Source organism: Buteo buteo, chromosome 8, assembly GCF_964188355.1.
Source record: "Buteo buteo chromosome 8, bButBut1.hap1.1, whole genome shotgun sequence".
In the NCBI taxonomy this organism is placed as follows: domain Eukaryota; kingdom Metazoa; phylum Chordata; class Aves; order Accipitriformes; family Accipitridae; genus Buteo; species Buteo buteo.
In genome coordinates this window covers 1869978-1891231 of record NC_134178.1, presented here as the reverse complement: position 1 = coordinate 1891231, position 21254 = coordinate 1869978, and the positions used below count along the sequence as shown (strand labels likewise).

Genomic DNA, 21254 nt, shown 5'->3' with positions numbered 1-21254 from the left:
GCAAAGCCTCCCCATGGGACCCCGGCAGCCACGGAGGACGAGAAACGGCCATCCCGCCGTGGGTGCGACAGCTGTACTATCTGCGGGTATCGTCACCAGGGCGGCACGGCTTCCAGGTTTTACAATTTACATCAAAATATCAAGTCTTTCGCTCTATTCCAGAAACAAAAGGAGGGTTTGTTTGGTTGGGTTTTTTTTCCCTTGGACCGGCAACAACAAACTGAGAAATAGATGCTGAACAATTTGATAATACCCAAAATAAAGACATGTTTAAATATAGTTAATCATGGACAAAAAAACCCTGATGAAATGCCAAAACAGATTATTCAGAAACACTGTACACTATGTGACAGGTTTGTGAAACAAAGTAGAGTCCATTAGGATTAAGCTGATAAAAAAAAATTCCAATGTACAAAGCTTAATCTCTCTGTAAGATTACAGCTTGTACTAATGTATTATAAGATTTAATCAGAATTGGTCCAAACTACTGCATTGTCATCATCATTTAAGAAATGTTATTCATAAATAATCAAAATGTATTTTGAAGATCTCAAGTTCTACAGCAGAATTTGAAAACTGCTGAGCAGTGAATATTCACTAAAAATACTTCAAAAAAAAGGATGCATTTCTTATCAAATAAAAGTATTTTTGTGGTGGTAAACATGATCAGGAACAGTACAAAGGCACTACTTCTTTTTAGATAGTATAGTTTCAGGAGCAACAGGTCTTTACCATAAAACTACCACATTCAAAAAGAAACCAGAGACTATGTTTTGGTTGGGGTTTCTTTTTGCAGCCTTTTTACATTAATGGGTTAGAATTAAATACTTGTTTTTTTTCTGTAGATTTTCTGAAAACCATGCCCTTGAAATATTTACATAGATATAACAAAATGTTATCAGAGAGATAAGACACATTCAATCCCTATGAACAATCAAGTCTCATGACTGACAATGTTTTTATTTCATTAGAAGAAAAAAAATTTAGTGAACTAGACTATGTATTCTGTTTGTCTCTTTGTCACTTCAAGACAGATACTAGAGTAATCATGTTAGCAAGTTCAACTGTGTTATATGTATCACATTTGAAATAAAAAGGCAGTTTGGTTTTGGGTTTTTTTTTCCAATCAATACAAGCCAAGCCAGGTAACAGACGAGGCAGGGATGAGGAAGGAACACGGGACTCAGCTTATGGCTTCACAAAAGTCTTGTGACATCATCTAAACCACGAAGTGCAAAGTCACTCTTTTGCCCTCGAAGGTTTTTCATATCTCTGAAGAGTAAGAATTTATCCTAGAATCACAACTCCTCCCCACTAGGCAAGTTAATTTGCCATATACCTCACTCTCGGATAACCGCCAGGAAAGTCTTGTCAGGATCAGGTCATCCATCTTATTAATTGGCTAGAAGAGTTACTGATAAGAAAGTCTAAGAAAAACTCAGCTGCAAGAAACTCAGGTACAAGGAAGGACATGCTGCCCTTACAACCATTGCAAGGAAGTTATCTAAAAGAAAAGCAAGAATTTAAAAATACTTTGACTGGACATATGATAGCCTGCATCTAAGAATATGGAAACTTAAAAATACTGATTCCTACTAAATGCATTCCTAGACCTTTGGGTAGCTACTTCCATATAATTTATAGGCCATCATTCTCTCACAATTTTAGGAAAGCAACATCTGTGTACATTATGGAATTATACTGAATCATTTGAGGTTGTGTAAGGGTAGGGTGACGAATTTGCAAGGAGGATCTGCTGCTTTTCTGGCTCAGCAAGCCCAGAGACCTGGGAGAGATGGAAATGCCTGTTCCAGGTGGCAGGTCAGAGCAGCAGATGTATTTACAGAGAACAGCATGGTCACTGCAGCATCTAGCAGAGTGGCCACACTAAAATGCAATCCTGAAATTTGCTCTAACACTATCAAATCAAATACGTCAAAAAAGAAAACACTATGGCAGAACAAAAAAAAGTCGAAAGTTTCTTGCTTTTAGCTCAGCCTCCCTTGTTGCATCATGGTTATTAGGCAAGGGGACAGATACGAACTCTTTTCCTAGTTATACATTCAGGGTTTCAGGTAATTTTTTCTCTTCTGAAATAGGATGAGGCTGTTACAGACAACAGATTATCCCATATTTGAGAAAATAGGGTACCGAACCTTCTTTTCTAAAGCCTACTGTCTGTTTTGCAGGCAAGACACTGATTCACATCGTTGTGGGTTTGATTCAACATATCTACCCTTAATAACCAGTTCACCTGCAAAATTAAGTATTATCAGCCTAATGCCGCAGGGCAGGCTGATAAGTGGGTAGGAACAGAATGGTCAGTTACTTTACAAATATTTTTTACATTGAATTGTACCTGAAATCATCTTTTTTACCTTGGAACATAAGGTTCTGTTGGAGGAGGGGGTATGTAGAGATCCTGAAGGGCAGAGCTGTCTCTTTTTGTAGGTGTGCTGATAGTGCTGGATGGCGTAGCAACACTGCTTGTAGGACTTCTAGGAATAAGAGGCTGGTTCAAAAGAGAAAGAAAAACAATCAAGATTATCCTTACATATTATACATTTTTATGTGAAAAAGCTATAAACATTCTATAGTTCAGAAAGTTAAAGAAATAGTTAACAGTTCTAATGTTTTGTGTGCTTTTAAACTGACTGAAAACCCACTCACACTTAGGAGACAGATCTGCGAATGGACGTGTATTGCACTTATAAAAATGACTCCTCTGATTACATCTTTCTCCCTTTTGCACAGCAAGATTATTGCAAATGCCCATAAAAACAGTAATCAGTAGGGCCACTGGTGAAATCTTAATGAGCAAATAACATACAAAATCCAGTGAATTCCTTAATTAAACTAACATTGTAAAGAAAAAGTCTAGTGTTTACAGTAAAAGGTGCATAAGCAGGCATTAAATTGAATGTCATCTCCCCCCATCTGCTCTACAGCTTAAGAATTAGCTTAAGTAAAAGCTTCAGTTTATGTCTGCAGATGCTCTAAAATCAGGTACTGCGTCCTCAGAGCACACACGCTATGAGACAGAATAAACTGGAGATTATTATTCTTCTTCACTCCCCTGGGCACACTCCTCACAAAGTAACATTTACTCACAGGTAAATAAATTGTACACTCCTTGCAGAAAAATCATGCATTCTAGTTATCATTCCAGTCCAAATAGGATCCTTCCTCTTAATCACATCTCCCTCTCTCGTTAATTAGGCACCCCTTTTTCTTCCTCAACTATCTTAGCTAGCTAAATAACGACCAACCATTTGAAGACTTTATTAAATCATTGTAGGGCTGGAAATTACAGAAAGATTTTCTAACGGTCTCTATACAGATGCAGAAACATGAAATGAGAAGAAAACTTTGCTTTAGTCTACTTAATAATATGTCTGCCTAATAACAAAAGCCTTACGTTGCCTTGGCTTGTGTGATAGGTAAACTCACGCAGAAGAAAAAGAAAAATAGCAAAACAGCAAGTACAACAGTATCTTCATGTACCCTAACATTAGTCTAATATTAAACAAATGCTGAGTTTTGCTTTGAAAGCGTTCTTTCCCCTCCATCTTTTTGGAAGGGAATGCCTTGAAGAAAGAAGCGTTGGGATTAAAGACAGTTCACCATACCTATAACTTCTGACCTAAGTAACTACTGGAGAACACAAACATTTCACATTGTACTGATAGCAGAGAAACTCTAAATACTGACTGAACAAGTGCGTAGGAAGAACCTTCTGCCAGCACTATTAAGAATACTTTGTGACAGACCAAGAGGGCATTCCAGTGCAGAATAATCAGTTCTCATTTTCTAGATATTAGTCTTGGCACTGTAGCAGTATACCTATACTGCAGAAAACCTCAAGTTAAACAGCAGTAACTTTTTCAAAATGTTGGCCTTTCATAAGTTAGCAATGAGGCATTCAAATTTATGCTTATCAACAAAAGCCCCCACCATTGCGTTACTTTTTTTCAATCTGTATGCAAGAATAATGCATGCCACCTAGGAAACGTCATCCTTTAGCCAGTAAATGCCTTGTTTTAGGAACAGAGCTGTGTTAGATGTTGTTTATCTCAAACAAAGTAAAATACATGCTTAAAAGTCTCTTGCTAAAACTTTGCAAATTCCCTTTTAGACCAACAGCTATAAACTGACACAAGTTCTCTCTTTCTGAATGTTAGAAAACCACCTCCTGAAAAACAGTGATACTGCTAAATTCCTTCCTTGCTCGTCAGAGTTAACGTGAATATTCTGTAGCCAGGCCAATGAAGGACTGCCAGTATTTACAGGAAGACAGGGAGAAAGACACACACACAAAACCAGACAGATAAAAGACTTTACAACCACTAAAAACAAGACAGAAGTCTGCAAAAATAAGAATAAAGTTGGTGGCAAAACTGGGTAAAGAAGCAAAAAAACTAAAAAATCCCCCTCTTTCAGAGAAACAAAAACTTTATCCTTTAAATTTTCACTGTGACACCGTAGCCATGGATGTTCTTGAACCACTTAGTAATACACTGGTTATTTCCTTTCTGATACCTTGCACTTCTACGACAAGAACACTTCATGGCTTGCTGAGTAGCCTACAGAATTAATTTTCTTTGTAAGTCAAAAGACTTGTGTGACCCAGACCCTGTTTACACTTGTTAAGCCCAGGCTGTTGTTGTTCATGGCTCATACTAGCAAGAGCACTGAGAGGAAGGCAAGCTGGGTAGATGGATTTGCTCTTCTCCACTCTGGCTGGGGAAGAAAAGAGTCCTTTACTTTCCTGCATGAATAGGCAGATAAGAGGAAAAGGGCCCTAGAGACTAGCCTGATGCTAATCAATGGGAGTTTATGGTTTATGTCACATAAGGAAAATCATGCTCAAGCATAGCAGTGATCTGGACTTACAACAGGCTGATGAGCCTTCAGTGGTCCTGACCAGCTGCTGGAGGGCTAGAGGACACAGGTAAAGAATTTCCCCTGTGTTACAGCCTGGAACACCTGGGCTTAACTATTTAAATACTAATGATATGGGGCTAATTTCTGAAAAAACATTTTTGCTAAGTCTGAGGATTCTACTGAGTGACTGTACACCTCACTGGTCTCTGCTAAGACACAGCCCAGAGATACAGCTCAGCTTGTCCTCCAGAACAGTTTGCTGGAAGATGCTGGAAATCAGTTGAGGTTTGTGCATCTTTGACAAATGCGTATTTTGGTTCATCTTTTGGCTTGGCAAGGTAGTTAGAACAGCGAGTGCAAGAGGAAGAAACGGTATTCACAGAAGAACACACGTTACCCAGCTACCTGAAAGTAAAAGGCTTCCCTCAAACTGTTCCCATGTCAGACACTTTCAGAGGTGAAATTGCAGTGGAATTGGTGAGAGTCTGAACGACTGTGGTATCTCACAGTATGGCAAAGTGGGTAGGCCTTCCCAGGGCACCTGGAGCTCCCAAGGGGATAGAAACTAATACAATCTAGAACAAGTAGAAGCACAATCCTGCAGGATTGTCTCAAAACATACTAGGATGTTTCGTATCTTTTCCATATTTGGGTCATATTGCCAAAGTCAACTCTCCAGCTTATTTCCACAAAACCAGAAAAGCTGTGTAACTAGATAAAAAGGAGAAATCCAAATTTAAAAATAGGTCACCACTTTTTTTAAAAAGGAGGTCAGCTTTCATTTTATAAAGAATTAGAAGTCTTCAGGCCCTCCTGGTTGAAAAGAGAACCTTCAGAAAATGGCCTGCAGGTATGAGGCATCCACATGACATTTTGCATTGCAATTTAGAGAGACCCCAACCATTCAGTTCAAGTCAATCTGTGCACCTGCAAGTAAATCGGCTCATGTAGCTCTCCAGTTCAATAGCAGCCATTCAGTGGACCATATGCAGGCATACTGAACAGAAAAACACATGGAACTCCATTCAAGTATTTCTGAATTGGATGCCTTGGAGATCAGTGTTGTCCCCGAGTTAGTTCTCTTCCAAGGGCTAGAGCTTTTTCCTGCTGCAGTCCCTTTCGGTAGGCTGGCCAGGGCAAATAGGATTGCTGAAACAGCAATAAAACTAAAAAGTTTTCGTGTCCAAAGAGTTAAATATGTGACCCATGGGAATAGCCTGACAGAGACAGTTTAGAAGTTACAGAGCAAAATTGGAATAGCCTCAAAAATGACCCGCAAAAGATCCTGCATCAAACTTAACCCACAATGACAGACACAAAATCCATATTTCAATACAGTTTGGAGTACTATTTCTCAAACATTTTGGATGCACCATCCTCCCTCAGGATAATTAGTCTTCATGGCCCCTTTCCCAAATTGTCAGTTGGCCAGGGAACAGATAACCAACTATCTTTACTTACAGCAGCTCAGTTTCTCTAACACAGGGAAATAAGGAGTCCCTGTACATGCTGACTGATGGCACACAGACACTTGAGTCCCCGCGCTCCTCCAGCAGCGGTTCTGTCCCCGGTTAGCTCTGCCCTGCGGTCCCTAACTCCTTCTTGCTACCAGGACCTATTGCTGTTTTTGCCATCCCCAATCCTGAAGGAACGGAGGGTCCCCCCAGTAAACCAGCGTATTTTTGCTTTTTCTCTCTAAACAATGAATGTAATTAATATTTAATATATACTATCTAAAATTCTTTTTAATGTTTTTTTAAAAACACTTTGAACCTTTCATTAACTCCCTTGGAAGCTGCAATATATAGTTTGAGAAACATTGCTCCAGAAAGAGACACAATTTTTAAAAATATAAGCAAAACCAATACAAAATTTTAAGTGGTAACATCTTTATACAGTATTTGCAACAGTAAACATATTTTACTCCTAATATATTTTTCATATTGGATCAAGGTTATGACAACTTATTGAACAGAATGCTTCTAATAAAATAAACTTTTTATAAGACCAACCATGGCATGAAGTAATGAGATACTATAACTAATTCACACGCTGTAGGAAAACCCAGTCAGAATCCATTTTAACAGTGCTGCAAAGAACGCCCGGTTCCCATGTAGTTAAAAGGCAATTAAGCAACTGAAGAGCAAACAAGTTAGTATTTTATTCAGATTTAATGATTAAAAAGTGTGAGGTCATTCATTCTAATCATAAATGAGGAAAACGGAATATACCATTGTCTCTAGATGAATGAAGAAGGCCATATAATCAAGTAAGGAAAAATACTAAGTAAAAATAATAAAAGTAGCATTTTCTCTCAAACCAAGGACTGTTCTTATTGTTGCTGTTGCTTCTTAGGAGGCTGAAAAGCTGAATATATCATAGTGCAGATATGATGCATGTCATAGTGGAGATATGATGCATATCTAATCAAAATAAAGTCTGTTTAAAAAACTACAGGTACTGAAATATTGGTGGTTTTATAACAGTACAATTTAATCACATACAAAACAGTACAGTGAACTGTTTTAAATATACAAAAGGTGGCATTTAAGTAAGCTTGGTGAAGAGTGTGACAGAGTGTTTAAGAGGGGTCAGAAGGTTTTTTTCCAAGTCAACACACAAGTCGTGGCTGTCAGCTGGACCTGCCCCTAACCTCACTGACATCGGGGAGAGCCTTTTCACTGACAGCGGCAGGGTGTCGTCCAAATTAGCTGAAGCATGGCAACGTGTTGCTCTACCGCTCCTTGTCTGTATTATAAAGAAACTGGATGAAGAGTCTTCCACACTGTAGTCAAAGTCCAGATTCTTTTGACTAATTAACAAAGCATTTTCCAGAAGGCAAAGGAGGACTTTGCAGCTAGCTTCTCGCTAGCGTGATGATAGCAACTTACGTAAGATTTCATGCGCTTCAAAAAGCTTCTCTATCAAACCTTACACCCTTGTTCAAACCTCCCCAAAATAACACAAACTGGAAAGGAGAAATAAAACAGACAATCTGGAGTAGAGGACATTTATTTAAGTTAGGTTTGAACCAGACAAAAATTTGGAGAGTTCAAAGAAAATTAAGTCACCTCTATGTCAAGTAAGGAAAATAAAAAAACCTAAAGGTTAAACTTAATTGGTTTGTTCACCACATTCAGTAGCACTCAGAAATACAAACGTTGCAATCTGAAATATCATTCCAGGCTTTCACACAGCAGATCAGAGTATCAGAAAAAGTAACTGAAAGGAGAATTTAGTAAGATTTGTCATGTAGGAATAGCATCTTAATATTTATGGTACAATACCATATTAATGAATACCCTCAACTGCAAAGGCAACCACAAATTTCCCCAAGGCCACAGCTGCCTAATTGAAATGTTATAAAAGCAATAATGAGAAACACAGGCTGAAAAATCCCTTGACTTCACAAATTCGGACATGATTTCAGAATGTATCAAGGGAGCACTTGGATTATCTGCAAGAAGTTGGATACTGATGGATATTAAAACAGACAATCATCAAGTGACTGAAAACAAAAAAACACCCCAGCACTTCCTTCCATCAGGACACAAGGGGGAAAAAAAAGGATGTTTCTCTTTCTGTACTGATTGACCTTAGAGCTGGAATTAATGCACTTGTAAATACAAACTCATTATGTAATGGTGCATAGTATAGCCATAGGCTAATTGTATTACTTTACTGTACATCAAGCCATTCAATATCAGTTTCAGGACAGCTACACAGCATGCATAATTCTTCTTCTTCTTTCTTTCCCCTAACCTTTCATATTTATTCTAAGGATAAGAATATTTGTGAAAAGAGTGAATATACCGCATTTCTGCTAAAAGGAAAAAAAGCCAAAGAATTAATCAATAATTAGGTAGACTGCATTTAACTCCTAATTCATGACAAGATTGCCATGTGAAGGCAGGGCTGTTCAAGGTAAACCACTGAACATTCTAAGAAGTATTTATGCCAATTAGTAGCCAGTTAATATCCGAATGGTCTAAAAGTGTTTTCCACACTTGGAGATCATGAACATTTGGCTGGCATATGGCTAATCTAGATCACTAACAGTGGACAGCAAGCTCTTAAAAATTTCATTATCAGAATGCATAATTTAATTACCAGGATGCCCTGTCACTCACACACCAAACTGCTTGATACACTGGCAGTACCTGCATACTGCCTGAACTGGAAGACTCATCTAGCACTTTCCCAGTTTACAGGCAGACTTAGTATCTCTCCATCAGGTCTAGTTTTTCATGTAGCTGCAAATGGCAAACTTCATGTTCTTACATAAAATTATTGACTAAACAAGCAGAATGCAATTTACCAATAATGCCTCAACATTATTCACTTTCAGCTAACATTAAGTTTTGAAGGCTCTCAATTAAAACATCCCAATGTAAATCTCAATGTAAATGAATCTCTTAATTTAATTCACTGAAATATTTACCTTCTACATTCGCTGCAACAGCTGTTAAACATAATCATTGGTGGGGTGCATACAAAAACCCAGTCTCTGGTTTTGTGTCAGCCTCCTTACATTAGGGCAAACTTCCACCTTCCCACCTCACTCAGTGCAATTTGGTTAGGATGACACACCACATTTTTCCTCTGTTCACTTCATTTGCAGAACCAAAAAAATGTCAGCAGCCAGTTTGCAGGTCCTAATTCCCATTTTATCAGAATATCATCCCCATATCTTGTTCTAGAGTCTTTTGAATATTTTGCTCATATTTTGTACTTTAACAGAATTACTACTGAGTCATAATTTCCTTATAGCTTGTGTCTGTTGAATAAAACATATCGTTCAATTAACTAACTTAGTTCTGGGATGACAGCACAATTATAACATTCTCAATTATTTCATGACACCCTGATACAGGAAAACAAGTTATCATAATTTCCCCTGCTTCCAAAGGTGATGGAAATACTGCTTTTCCTTACATTTTTTTTTAGCTACTTGCTATCACTTTCCCCGTCCTCTCACACTGCCTCCCAAGCTCCTATTAAAGAACAGCACCCTTGTGTGAATCAGCCATAGGGCAAATCGCAATTACAAAACCTACAGTTTTCTGAAGATTTTTTTCAGAAATTTTTGAAGTAAATTCTGTTCAATAAACATAATTTCTTCATATTTTTAATAGCTATAAAATTACACCACACTCTGACTGCTGTTGCTGCTTGTTATTAATCAAACATAGAGTACTGATTTCACACTTAGGCTACATTTTAACTTTAACATCAGCTGACTTAACATCTGTTCACCCCTGATCTGCATAAATTAACAACAGACATCTCTACATTATGCAGCTTCTGAAGTTTGTCTTCACCCTGGAGCTTTTTTGACACTCAGACTACTTAAGAAAACTGTTGTTTCTCACACTAAAATCATAAATTACAACAGACACACATATGCACACTGCACACACAAGTGTTGAATGAGGTTCTGGTCTTTTCCTGGTGTCACATTTGATAAAATCAGAACAATATCATCGTGATACCAGAATTATACCTCTAATGTTTAACAGTATCTCAATTTGTACTCATATTAGCCTTAAAAATTTTCATATTTCCTATTCTATGGGAAAAAACCCCACACCAAAACCAATAGTCCCATTATCCCCACTCCCCAAACCTGTAAGAAGACAGAAAACCCCTGTCTAGGGTCAGTCTCCTCTTATCTAACACAGATAATCTACATTTGGGCTAGCTGTCCAGACTCCCTTTCTCATCAAACGGAGAGGAAGAGGCATGCGCAGGGTCCAGCTCGCCTCATCCTGCGGCAGATCAGTCTAAAACCGGCCAAGATGAAGGAAGCAGTAACTATTACATACGTCCTCTGGCCAAAGGGAGTAAAAATGAGAAACCTGAATGGTATGTAGAGATGTATATAGCAGATATCTAAAGTTAGATCAGTTGAGTAACACCCTAGTATCTGTACTCAACCAAGGATGCTGAGATGCAAAACAGAGCCAAATAAAACACACTAAAAGATGACTGGATTTTTGCTTCTGGAAGTGAGTGTGGAGTTTTGAGCAGGCCCGCAACTTTAGCTCATGACTGCATTCACTGTAAAAGGACCGCAGGAATCCTCACTTTCCTACTTGGCTTAGTTTAAATGGTGGAAATTGGTTTCTGTCCAATTTCTTCCCACCCTTTTGGAGTAGCCTGTCTTGAATTAATTGCTTATTTGCTACTGTCTGCATCAATGGCCCATGTCAGAAACTTCCGTTTTGGGGTCTTCAACGTACTTATTCTAGCGGCAAATGACAAAGCGAACCAAAAAGAATATTCAGGAAATAACCCAATTCACCCAAAGAAATACCAAACTCACCCGAAGAGGATTTCAACCGAAAGCATTTGACTCCATTTAAAGCAATGATGTGCATTTTTCATTTGTATTTATGCTCTCACTAAAGCTATGATAAAAGTGCAGCCTTCAAGTATGGACATTCATACACTCAATATCACGCATACGGATTTCCAATTTTACATTCAGACACTAATAAGATATTTTTGGTTGAAAGTTTTTTGATCACATGTCTAGTCAGTTCTTTAGATCTGAAAGACCAAGACATCTCAATCATTTAAAAACTTACTCAGTTTCAAAGACAATGATGCATTTAACCATTATAAAATAATTTTTATATATATACATATTTGAAAGAAGTTCTTCATGGCATTAGTTCTTTTTATGAATCTCTTAATATTTTAAATGGCAAAGACCACAGCTACTGGCAAGGGCATTTCCGTATCTCATTTTCGTTTTGCCCCAACTTTGCAGAAGTCTTTTCTCTCTCAAATGTACTTAATTTTAAATTACACCTTTTATCGTGATAATAAAAATGTCCCGAAGAATGCATTCTTTATGCAAAGAAAATAAATTTCTAAATATTGTTCTATCTGAACTGAATGAAAAAAGGGATTATTTGTAAGTTCCATCTGTTGGTTACATGCTTTCATCAGTCTGGACATAACTTTTATGTCCTAGAGTAATCCATCACAGCAACATTTTATCCTAGAGTGAAACACAAAAGCTTTAATGAAACCATTCCATGGTTTTCAGCACATTACAGGCTTACTAAAATTAAAGGCCCAGACGGACATCCTGTGCTACACCGCCTTATCTGCAAGGGTTCAATCTCAAGGACAACTTTGACAGGAATACAACTTTATTTACATGAGGAAATTTTGACAGTCAAGTGGTTCATTGAATAAAATCACCTTATAAATTTTCCTATAACTCCATGATTGCTCAAATTGAGAACTCAAGATCTCTTCCTCCCCTCTTTCTTTGAGGTTATACTGCACTGAGAGATTAACAAGAAGTCAGACTGAAATTCATCAGTTTCTAAAGTATGCTTGTTTCCCCTTGTCTAGAGAAGTTATCTGGGGCTACTTTTCTGCATTGTAAAACATGGGGATGATTACCTCTTAACTTTGAAAAGTTCTACTAACAGGTTTAATTTCAATTGAGCTTATGAGAACAAACTGCAGAGAAATCATTTCAGAAACAATTTTTCAAAGCATACAAGAGTAAATCCATATGCTGCTGAGATGAAGCACAATAAAGCATCATTGAGATAATCTATAGTTAAAATGATGGTGTATGACTTATGATTAAGCTTCATTACCTGCAGAGCAAGGGGCTTCCATCTCATATTTTTCAGTAAAGCTGGTGCTGAGGTAAGCATGCTCTGAGGTCGCTTTTTCAAAGTTAAGATAACACCACTCGGATCCTCTCGTAGTGCATTCACCAAATTTTTCAACTGCCACCCCACCTGGTAACCAGTAAAATCATTACAATAAAATTGAGGTACAGTATTCAATATGTAATGTTCCCTTTTTAAATAAGATTAGTAAAATAACATAATAGGAGTGTGTAGAGATATATATATATAAAAGGAGATTAACTCTAGAAATGTCAGAAATGAATTACTGCATAAAAATGTCAACTAAAATTATTATTATAATGCATTAAGATGGATATGCATCATTTCAGGTTTTAGAATTAATAAACTACTGTTACTCCGCTGTAAATGCACAATTAAATCTCAAAGTGTTTTCAAAATTAGCTCTTGTACATAGACTTTAGAGACTAGAAAGTTAAAAAGCCCTGGCTTCTGCATTGACAGTTAATTCAAAACTGAGCATTTTGTACTCCATGGTTACTATTTAAAGTCCACTAACCACATGTAGTCATACTACTTCTACTCCTAGCAGTTATGCAAGCACAAACCAGTTCAGGAAAATCTTCTACTCTTCACACTGCTATAAAAATAAAATCAGAATTACAAGGCCTTTTTTTTTTAAATAGCACTTCTTTCATGACGATTTCAGAAACAAATACAGTAAATTAATGACAGAAATGTAGTCTAGCCACTACTCGAGTATTAGCCCAAAGTAAAATCTTCCTAATTGAATTACAGCATTTTGAAATATTCTAAAATTAAGAACTTGACTCACATGGAAAGCAACAAGTCTTTATTTATAAATGCAGGATAGAACTTTCTGAATCATTTACTTCGCATGTTTGAAAAAAGTACTTCAAATATTAAAACAGTACAACCCATGACAATGGTTTTCAGTCTAAACAATGCCTGATTTTACATATCTATTATTCAATCCCTGTATTTTCAAGTCTGGCACCTAGAGTAGCAATACATAGAATCATACATCCCTTGAAAATCTTGGCCTGTAGACTTAGAAAGTGATTATTTCTGTAAACTTGACAGCTTTTCCACCTCTTTCTCTCTGTCTTCCACTAAACAAACAAGTAAATTTTCCTGATGTTTAAAGGATCACAGTTACAAAATTTTCCTGCTTTTGCAATTTGTACAAGAACAATGTTAAGAAGAAAATTATCCAATTGAAAAGTTAAATTCTACTGAAAAAACATCTAGAACTCTGAAGTGATAAGGTAACATCATCTTAAAATGGTTACTTTATATCATGTCAATATATTTGAAAAAAATCAAATAGGCAATGTGAACAAAGAGAATGCTGATGTTCCTTATCACTGGTATAGTGCAACATAACACAAATATATATTTGTTATCTATGTTTAAGCAAAGCAATCACATGTAGGTTGTTGCTACTTATTTTTTTACCTTATTCCCTATTATCCCAAAACTCACTTTGTTTGCTCAGTATCACTTATTTTAAAGAGCCGATACTCCCATATGAGCATGCCGCTTAAGCCAACACTAATGCTTACCAACACCCCTGAATCACAGACATGGTTCAATCCTCAACACTCTTCCTCAGCTACTGTGAACCTGCTTGTCCTGTTCTCACCACAGCAAACTTCATTATGTCCAGGATGCACTTCTACAGTAATATTATTGCAAACAAAGAAACACGGTGCTGACAACATGCATCTCTATGCATCATTTTCCAGCTTCCACAGAAGACTTCCAAGCATGCTGGAATTCTTATTTTCGGTGCAATGTACTAGGCATATGGCTATTATACTTTAAATAAAATGAAACATGAACGTAATCAGCTTCAGCCCAATTCCCACATCCCAGTGAAGTCTCCATTCCGTTTCAACAGTATCGAAACCAAGTCTCTGTAAGTTCCAGCTTTATGTCTTAATATTATGATTTTATAAAAAAATACCTTGCTATTTACAATACTGTTTTCCTACTCGGAGAGACTTCCACCACTCCTTAGAAACAATATATTCTCCATAGTTCCATAATGCCACCGTGGGCATACGCAAGGTTTCATTTGCTACCCAAAAGAAGGAATTAAAGGCTTACAGTTCATGTAAGGTATCTCTGTACGAAAGCTACTGCACACTTTAATTCCCTAATGTAACAACTGAAGACAGATTTCTGGAGAGGAATCCTTCTGCTGAATAAAGCAGCACAGGGAGCCTTGAGAAGAACACAATGTGGCCCCAGTTAGGGAGTCAGGATATAAAATTCTTGCCATTTAAGTTGGTAGGTCGCTGCACGCAAAAGCTATGCTTTAAAGCCATCTGTTTCTCACTGAAATAGCCAGAGGAATATAAAAAAAAATTGGGGATTTTTGGTTACACTGGCAGTTTTTAAATTATTTTAAATGCACTTTCATACTTTGCAGAGATAGACTGTATCGTGTATTTCAACGACACCTTACATTGCAATAAATGGGAGATTAGTCTCTTTATGAGGGTTAGGGGGATTAAAGAAAAAAATCATTTCAAAGCACTGAATCTGATGTATTTAATTTAGAAGGTCATGAATATAAACAATTTAACTTAATTTTTTAGAGGAAAATTCTGAGTTTACTATAAATTTCAAATGAAGTTCATCCTTTGCTTTTACTTAGTTCCCTGACAGGAGTTTTCTGGCTAGCTCAGACAGTCCTTGGTTGCTTCTCATCTTTTGAACAGAAACAACTAAATTGGCCTAAGAGGAACAAGTCACATAAGAGGCTGTCAACAAGAAATTGAAGGAAACTGATGTCCACGTAGGAGGCATGCTTTTCAGTTCCCACATAGTTTAGATCCCATCAAAATTCAGATTGACACAGACTAAACAGAAGCAATCTTATTTGAGGAGGTCCGGTTGGAAAGCAGAAAAGGCAGTGAATATACCTGGAACTGAAAACTGTTCTCCAGAAATCCACTTCAGTGATATGTAATCCACACTTTCTTTTAAGTGTGATTTGAATTTATTCTCTCTAATCTCTCCTTAGGATCTTCCCCATTCTCATTACCTCCAGAGTTATCAGTTCTCAACTTCTATTCATCAAGTTTTTGGGCAGAGCTTTCAAAGTCCCTACCACATCCTTTTTTCTGCCCATGTACTGCAAAAATGGACAGTAATAAGAAAGTTTCATTACTGGTTTGAAAATTCAATAGATAAGTAAAAGGGCTGTATTAGCAGACGACTTTACTTACATTAAAACAACCCGAGCAATGTATTTTTAAAACAGTGCGCTATGCTGACCAGGTACCCGTTTTTAAGAACCAAGCCAGTTACCATTGCTTGCTTTAAAATAAATTTACATCGTTAAACCAAGTGCCATCAGCAGGCGGTGGTCGGAAGAGGTCTCCCGAGCGGCAGCCTAAGCCCAGCGTTGGGTTTTGCTGCGCGCTGCCCGAATCACTCCCGGCTGCCGGCGCGGCTCGCGGCCGAGGTCGGGGTCACGGGGGTTTTTTGGTGAGGAAGGAGGAGGGCGATGGGCTTGAGGAGCAGCACGGGAAGGCAAGCATGGCACGCAAAGATGGGGAACTGGGGGAAAGAGGGAGAGGAGAGCGAGGGAGCAGCACACTTCACCACCTGGAATGTGCCAGCACCCTCTGCCCCAAACAGCAGGAAGCTTTGGCAGGGGGTGCTGGTAAAGGTCTGCTCCCCCAGCCACCACCTGGGGAAAGAAGATGCCCCCGAGCAAGATGAGGCATATTTTAAAAGACCCCAACGTTTCTTTGGCTTACAGCAAGCACATCTGGATGACAATACTACAACAGCCTGAAATAGAACCCTTATTTTGAATTCCTACTCTAAATTGCCAAGAACTTTAACATTTTAAACTATTAAAAAGTTGCTTTTAAAGTAATGACCTTTTTTCCCCAGATGAACCTATTGCCCCCTTCATAACAAGCTTGGAAAATTCGTAGTAATCTTCCCTTTTTCTGAAAGTAAGCGTGACCATTCATCGAATCTTTTTTTTCCACACAGACGCACCCATGACAGTATTCCAAAATTTCTGTGCTCATTCATGACTTCTGTGAGTACTGCTGTATGTTATGAGCCAGAGAGGAGCTCTGTAAAATATTAACATGCAGGCAGCTCAAATACAATTGGATGGACCTAAACCAAGTATTTTTAGGATGCTACAAGGTCCAGTACTAAATAACCTACAGTCTGAAAAATCTAACACATGTATCCCAAAGAAACCATGGAACAGCTGCGTCATTTAAAGGCAGTGTGCAAATCTAATACACACTGAAACTACATCATCTAGAGGCTGGAATTACAGTCAAATGATAAATAGAACAGAGTCCACATTTTTACAGGCATATTCCTGTTCAAAGGGTCACCAGAGTCCCACAAAAGTTAATGGGAGCTTTTTGCTTCCATGAAAAGAAAATGTTGGGGGTTTTTTTCCACCAGTTACAGTAATTCTTTCCTGACTTGCAGATTTGTAAAAGGGAAAAGTAGTAATATCTTCACACTTTTGAAGGAAAAGTAATATCCTCCTGCTAAATATAACCTGCAAAGCCATGTGCTATTTTCTAGCTAAGCAAATATGCAAAATCCACTCTAATGTTTAATTTTAAAAAGTTACTGGAATGGGGAGATAATCAAAATTCTTATTCTTTCAATGTTGCCTAAGTGCATGCAGCCAGAGTTCTTCGGCTTATCAACCATTTCAAGCTTCAAGTTTTTACTCATTTTTCAGAAAAAAAAAAAAAAAAAGAAAAAAAGAATTTCTAGGAGAAAAGTGTATTCACCTTAAGAAATGGGTCTTTTTTTAAGCACTTCCATATCTATCAAACATCTTGCATTTTATAAATAAGAATTAGTGCATAAGAAAAAAACAACCAACCAACACTGCACTTCAAATCAGTATCAAACCTAGCATGTTTTTAAGCAAGTCAGAATCTGACCAGAAACTATCTGGCGTCATGCTGTTAAATTAACAGATTGATTTCCATAAACACTGGCCAGAAATGAGGATGGTCAGCTGGCAGCCCTATGAAACACATATGTTAGCAGCAAGCATCTCCTTCCCTTCCCCCAGCTGCAGATGCCTGAAAAGGCTAAAAAATAATGGAAGGCCATAGGTCTTCCGCCCCCAGAAAACATTATTGGGTGAGGAAACCACAGAAGGATGTTTACAACACGGACTACCACAGAGATGAAAGCTGTATCTGTATGCAGTAGGAGAAGCAGTGTCAGGGAAGCAGCAGATGCCTTTCAGGGATTTATCCAGCTTCTTAAGCTAGCACGATAACGAACATCCAGGCTTACATAACAGTTTTCTCCCAAAGAGGAGAGGTTAATAATACTGTGATTGCATACGCTGCAATTCTAATTAAAAAGTGTTTTGGCTATATTATCTAAATAAAGGCAATTTTAATCCAATGTTAAAGTCAGTTCCGTGCATCCCTAGAATGTCAGTGATCACACCGTACTGTACCGTTGCCCAAGGTCGCAGCAACACAGTTTGTATGTAAAGTACATGGAAGAAAATCACATCCTTTACTCGAGAAAATCCTGATGTTTCACTAAAACTTTTGCTACTACCACCAAACTATGAAATAAGTAATTTTTATATTCATTTTTGGCTATGTAAACTAAAGCTCACGATTAAGAGACTTGCCCAAGAATAAACTAAATTAGGACCCAAACTGAGCGCTCAATACAGAACTTACTGCCTCTCATTAAGCTGCTCTAATCACATTTCCCTGTCAGAAAATGTATCTGATCCAGAGCCTAACTTCTGACTGATTTTATTACCTTGCTCCTTTTAGGTATTTGCACAGCTCGGTTCCACCATAATTCAACAAACTTCACAAATGTTGGCTACATGACAACAGTGCACCTCGGTAACGGAGACAAGCATCTATTTTATCCGTGAGGGAACTGAAACTTGAGTTATCCAGGGACACAGAACCAGTTCTGTATTGAAGCTTGGACAGTGTTTAACAACAATGCTTACCTTTCACTTTTCACTGATAGAATCAACCTTCAGTTCATAGCTACCTCACTGTTTTGCTTTTGAGTCATTGCTAGCAACATCCTAGAACAAATAAACGATATTTGTTGGGAACCGCAAAGACTCCAACTTCATGGGTTTGATTATATCGTGTTTGACAGATGTAAAGTCAGTGACTAGGTACAATTTTTGAGGAGAAAGGGTCTCACTTCCCTATTTCATGGTATGGCTCTAAAAAATGGGGTTGACCGCAGTTCTCTCAGTTTTGGTATATCTCTGAAATTTGAGGCATCCTCCCTCACTTGGGTACCTGCTCTTCCCCACAGTGACACTGTCACCAGCACGATGACTGTAAGGCTCCTCTCTCTTCAACCAGGAGTACAGATCACCAGAAGAGACAGGCACTGGCAGTTGGGAGGGGTTTCATCCAGCCTTCCATCCACCTGTGGAATGTGGATCTCAGCATTATTTAGCCTCAAGGGGACTAAATTCAGCCTTCCAAACCCTAGCGAGGTGTCTCAAGCACCAAGAGGTGCGTAGTTCCAGGTTAAAGGGCTTCCCTGAAGGCAAAGCCCTGCGCTGATGGGAATACACGTGTACGAAGCCCAGCCACGCAACAGGCAAGAAACCACCAGGTCCCCACGCCAGGAGCAGGGAAACGAGGGTTCTGGTCCCAGTTCCCAGTGACTGCTTTTTTGTGTAATATAAACGCAATACAAACTACACACATACGGCAGGGAACGGGGTCTGAAAGCCACATTGTGATAAGCAGCCCCTACCCCTTCTTCAGCAAGGGCACAGACATTAAACTATTATGGGAATAAAGATGCTGCCACCAGACTCCTCACCTGGCCTCATTTTCAGGAGTTTCCAGGGAAGGTATGGAAAGCCCAGTTGCCTACCTCCGTTTTGGCAGGGCTCCCAGCGAGGGACAGACCTCCACTACACAAGAAGAACATCCCTGGGTGGCCACAGGTGAGCACTAAAGAAACTTAAGTGCTGATAAATGTCTAAGCAGGCGCAGAGAGTTGGTGGTAGGAGCTGAAGGCTCAGGCAGGATTGAGGCAGGCTGGATCACACACAAGTTTCCCGCAGATTAAGCTGCAGCATGGATGTGGGTGGCCTCATCCTTCCTCGGGGGAAGGGAACAGCCCAGTTCTCCGTGCTCCACACGGCGTAAGGAACGTGCTGCTCGGGAGCGACCCTGCCGTGTTAACCCACCGCAGCCACGTCTGCCTCACACTGACTCGTTTGTGCTGCTGTGTGCTTCAGCTCACAATGGGAATTTGGGGCACGCGTGTGCGTGCATTGTGCATTCTCATATTCAAATTCCCAAAATGGTTGTCCTGGAATTAAAATAATAAATATATATAAACCTACATGCATACACACATATATAAATAATTCTGTTTCAGATTAGATTGACATTATTGCAACTTAATATTTTAGAATGATTCCAGTGAGTCTGTAATTCCAACAGTCTTTGACACCCCCCCACTTTTCAGTGTATAAATAAACTACCTGAGATGCCCAGCTGCCCTGCAGCTAAATAGTGCTTCTATCCTTGACACTGATGTTTCTTGAGACTGAATTTGTATAGTGAAAATAAATTAACATGTGTACAAAGAAATTGAAAAAAAAAAAACCAACCTCAAAACCTTAAAGGTCACTAATAACCGAGCAACCGAAAAAAACCCAAAACACCAAAAGCCTTTGAGCGAGCTGAAAACTTACGTAGCATCACTTAGCTAAAGGAAGGACAAGGATAGGGAGTTAAAAAAAAATTGTCATAATAAAGCAGTGATTATTTAGCCATGAGAGTTCCTTTCTTTTTCCACTTTACTGCTATTAAAATAATCAGCCATAGACTACATATAACGTTCAAGCCACTGAGATGTTCTAAGCCAGTACTGAGGGGTTTTTTTTAATAAAAATTTACATATTCAGACTACATCTACTCAAATCAGGCATAGAATTTCCCTGCTTTAATTTTTGCTCCCTCATGACACAGCATTAACTTCCTTTTCTTACTGTTGTGCTCTACTTTTACAACTATCACCGTCTTACACTTCCTCACAATTACCTCCTAACTTCATCAGAATAAGATAATGAATTATGCAACAGAAGATCAGGCTGGAACCTGAAGATCAGCTGTGTAATTTACACAGCTGCTACCTGCACAAAGCACAGAGGTATTCAAAACTACTGAATGCTAACTCGTACGTGGTCCGGGCTGCGCACAAGTGTAGTATAAGCCAAGTAATTTGCACAACTTTGAAGACGTCTCTCCTTACCTTTCATCTCCTTCTCTACAGCGTACTTCAATTTTCAGCAATGTCAGTTAAAAGGGAGATTGCTAGCAGCAGAATAATAGCTGCCTCCCCTTCCAAATACACATACCTGAACTTACACTACCAGTAAGCCTTTCAGCCAGTTCTTAGGAGGCAGAAAGAGTAATATACTCTGTATTCTGTTCTATAGGCATCAACATAGTTAACAATCAAAACCTCCAATTCTACTTATTATCTGCTACCTGGGAATAAAACATATGCTCTAATCATACATTTCACACACCAGAGACTAAGAAATTTTGAAAGAATTATTTTAACTGCAGAATTTGCAGTATTCTCACTATCAAGAACACACTGTTAACATTGTAATTTAAATTGCCTGCAAATACAAATTGTACCAAGATTAGTAGTCAGTAGCAACTACTATGAGAG

At 38.4% G+C, this 21254-nt stretch overlaps 1 protein-coding gene across 8 annotated transcripts in view; it reads right to left on the bottom strand.

Moving 5' to 3' along the window:
* Positions 1 to 21254, bottom strand: part of CNKSR2 (connector enhancer of kinase suppressor of Ras 2) — a 214947-nt gene that overhangs the window by 87515 nt on the left and 106178 nt on the right. For 5 of the 8 annotated variants that reach the window (XM_075033423.1, XM_075033426.1, XM_075033425.1 and 2 more), the window contains 2 exons: positions 12510 to 12656; positions 2379 to 2512 (listed from right to left, as the gene is read on the bottom strand). In XM_075033423.1, coding sequence (XP_074889524.1) covers positions 2379 to 2512; positions 12510 to 12656 — 281 coding nt within the window. The remainder of the gene's footprint in view (positions 1 to 2378; positions 2513 to 12509; positions 12657 to 21254) is intronic. The other 3 variants (XM_075033427.1, XM_075033429.1, XM_075033428.1) reach the window with 1 other exon arrangement.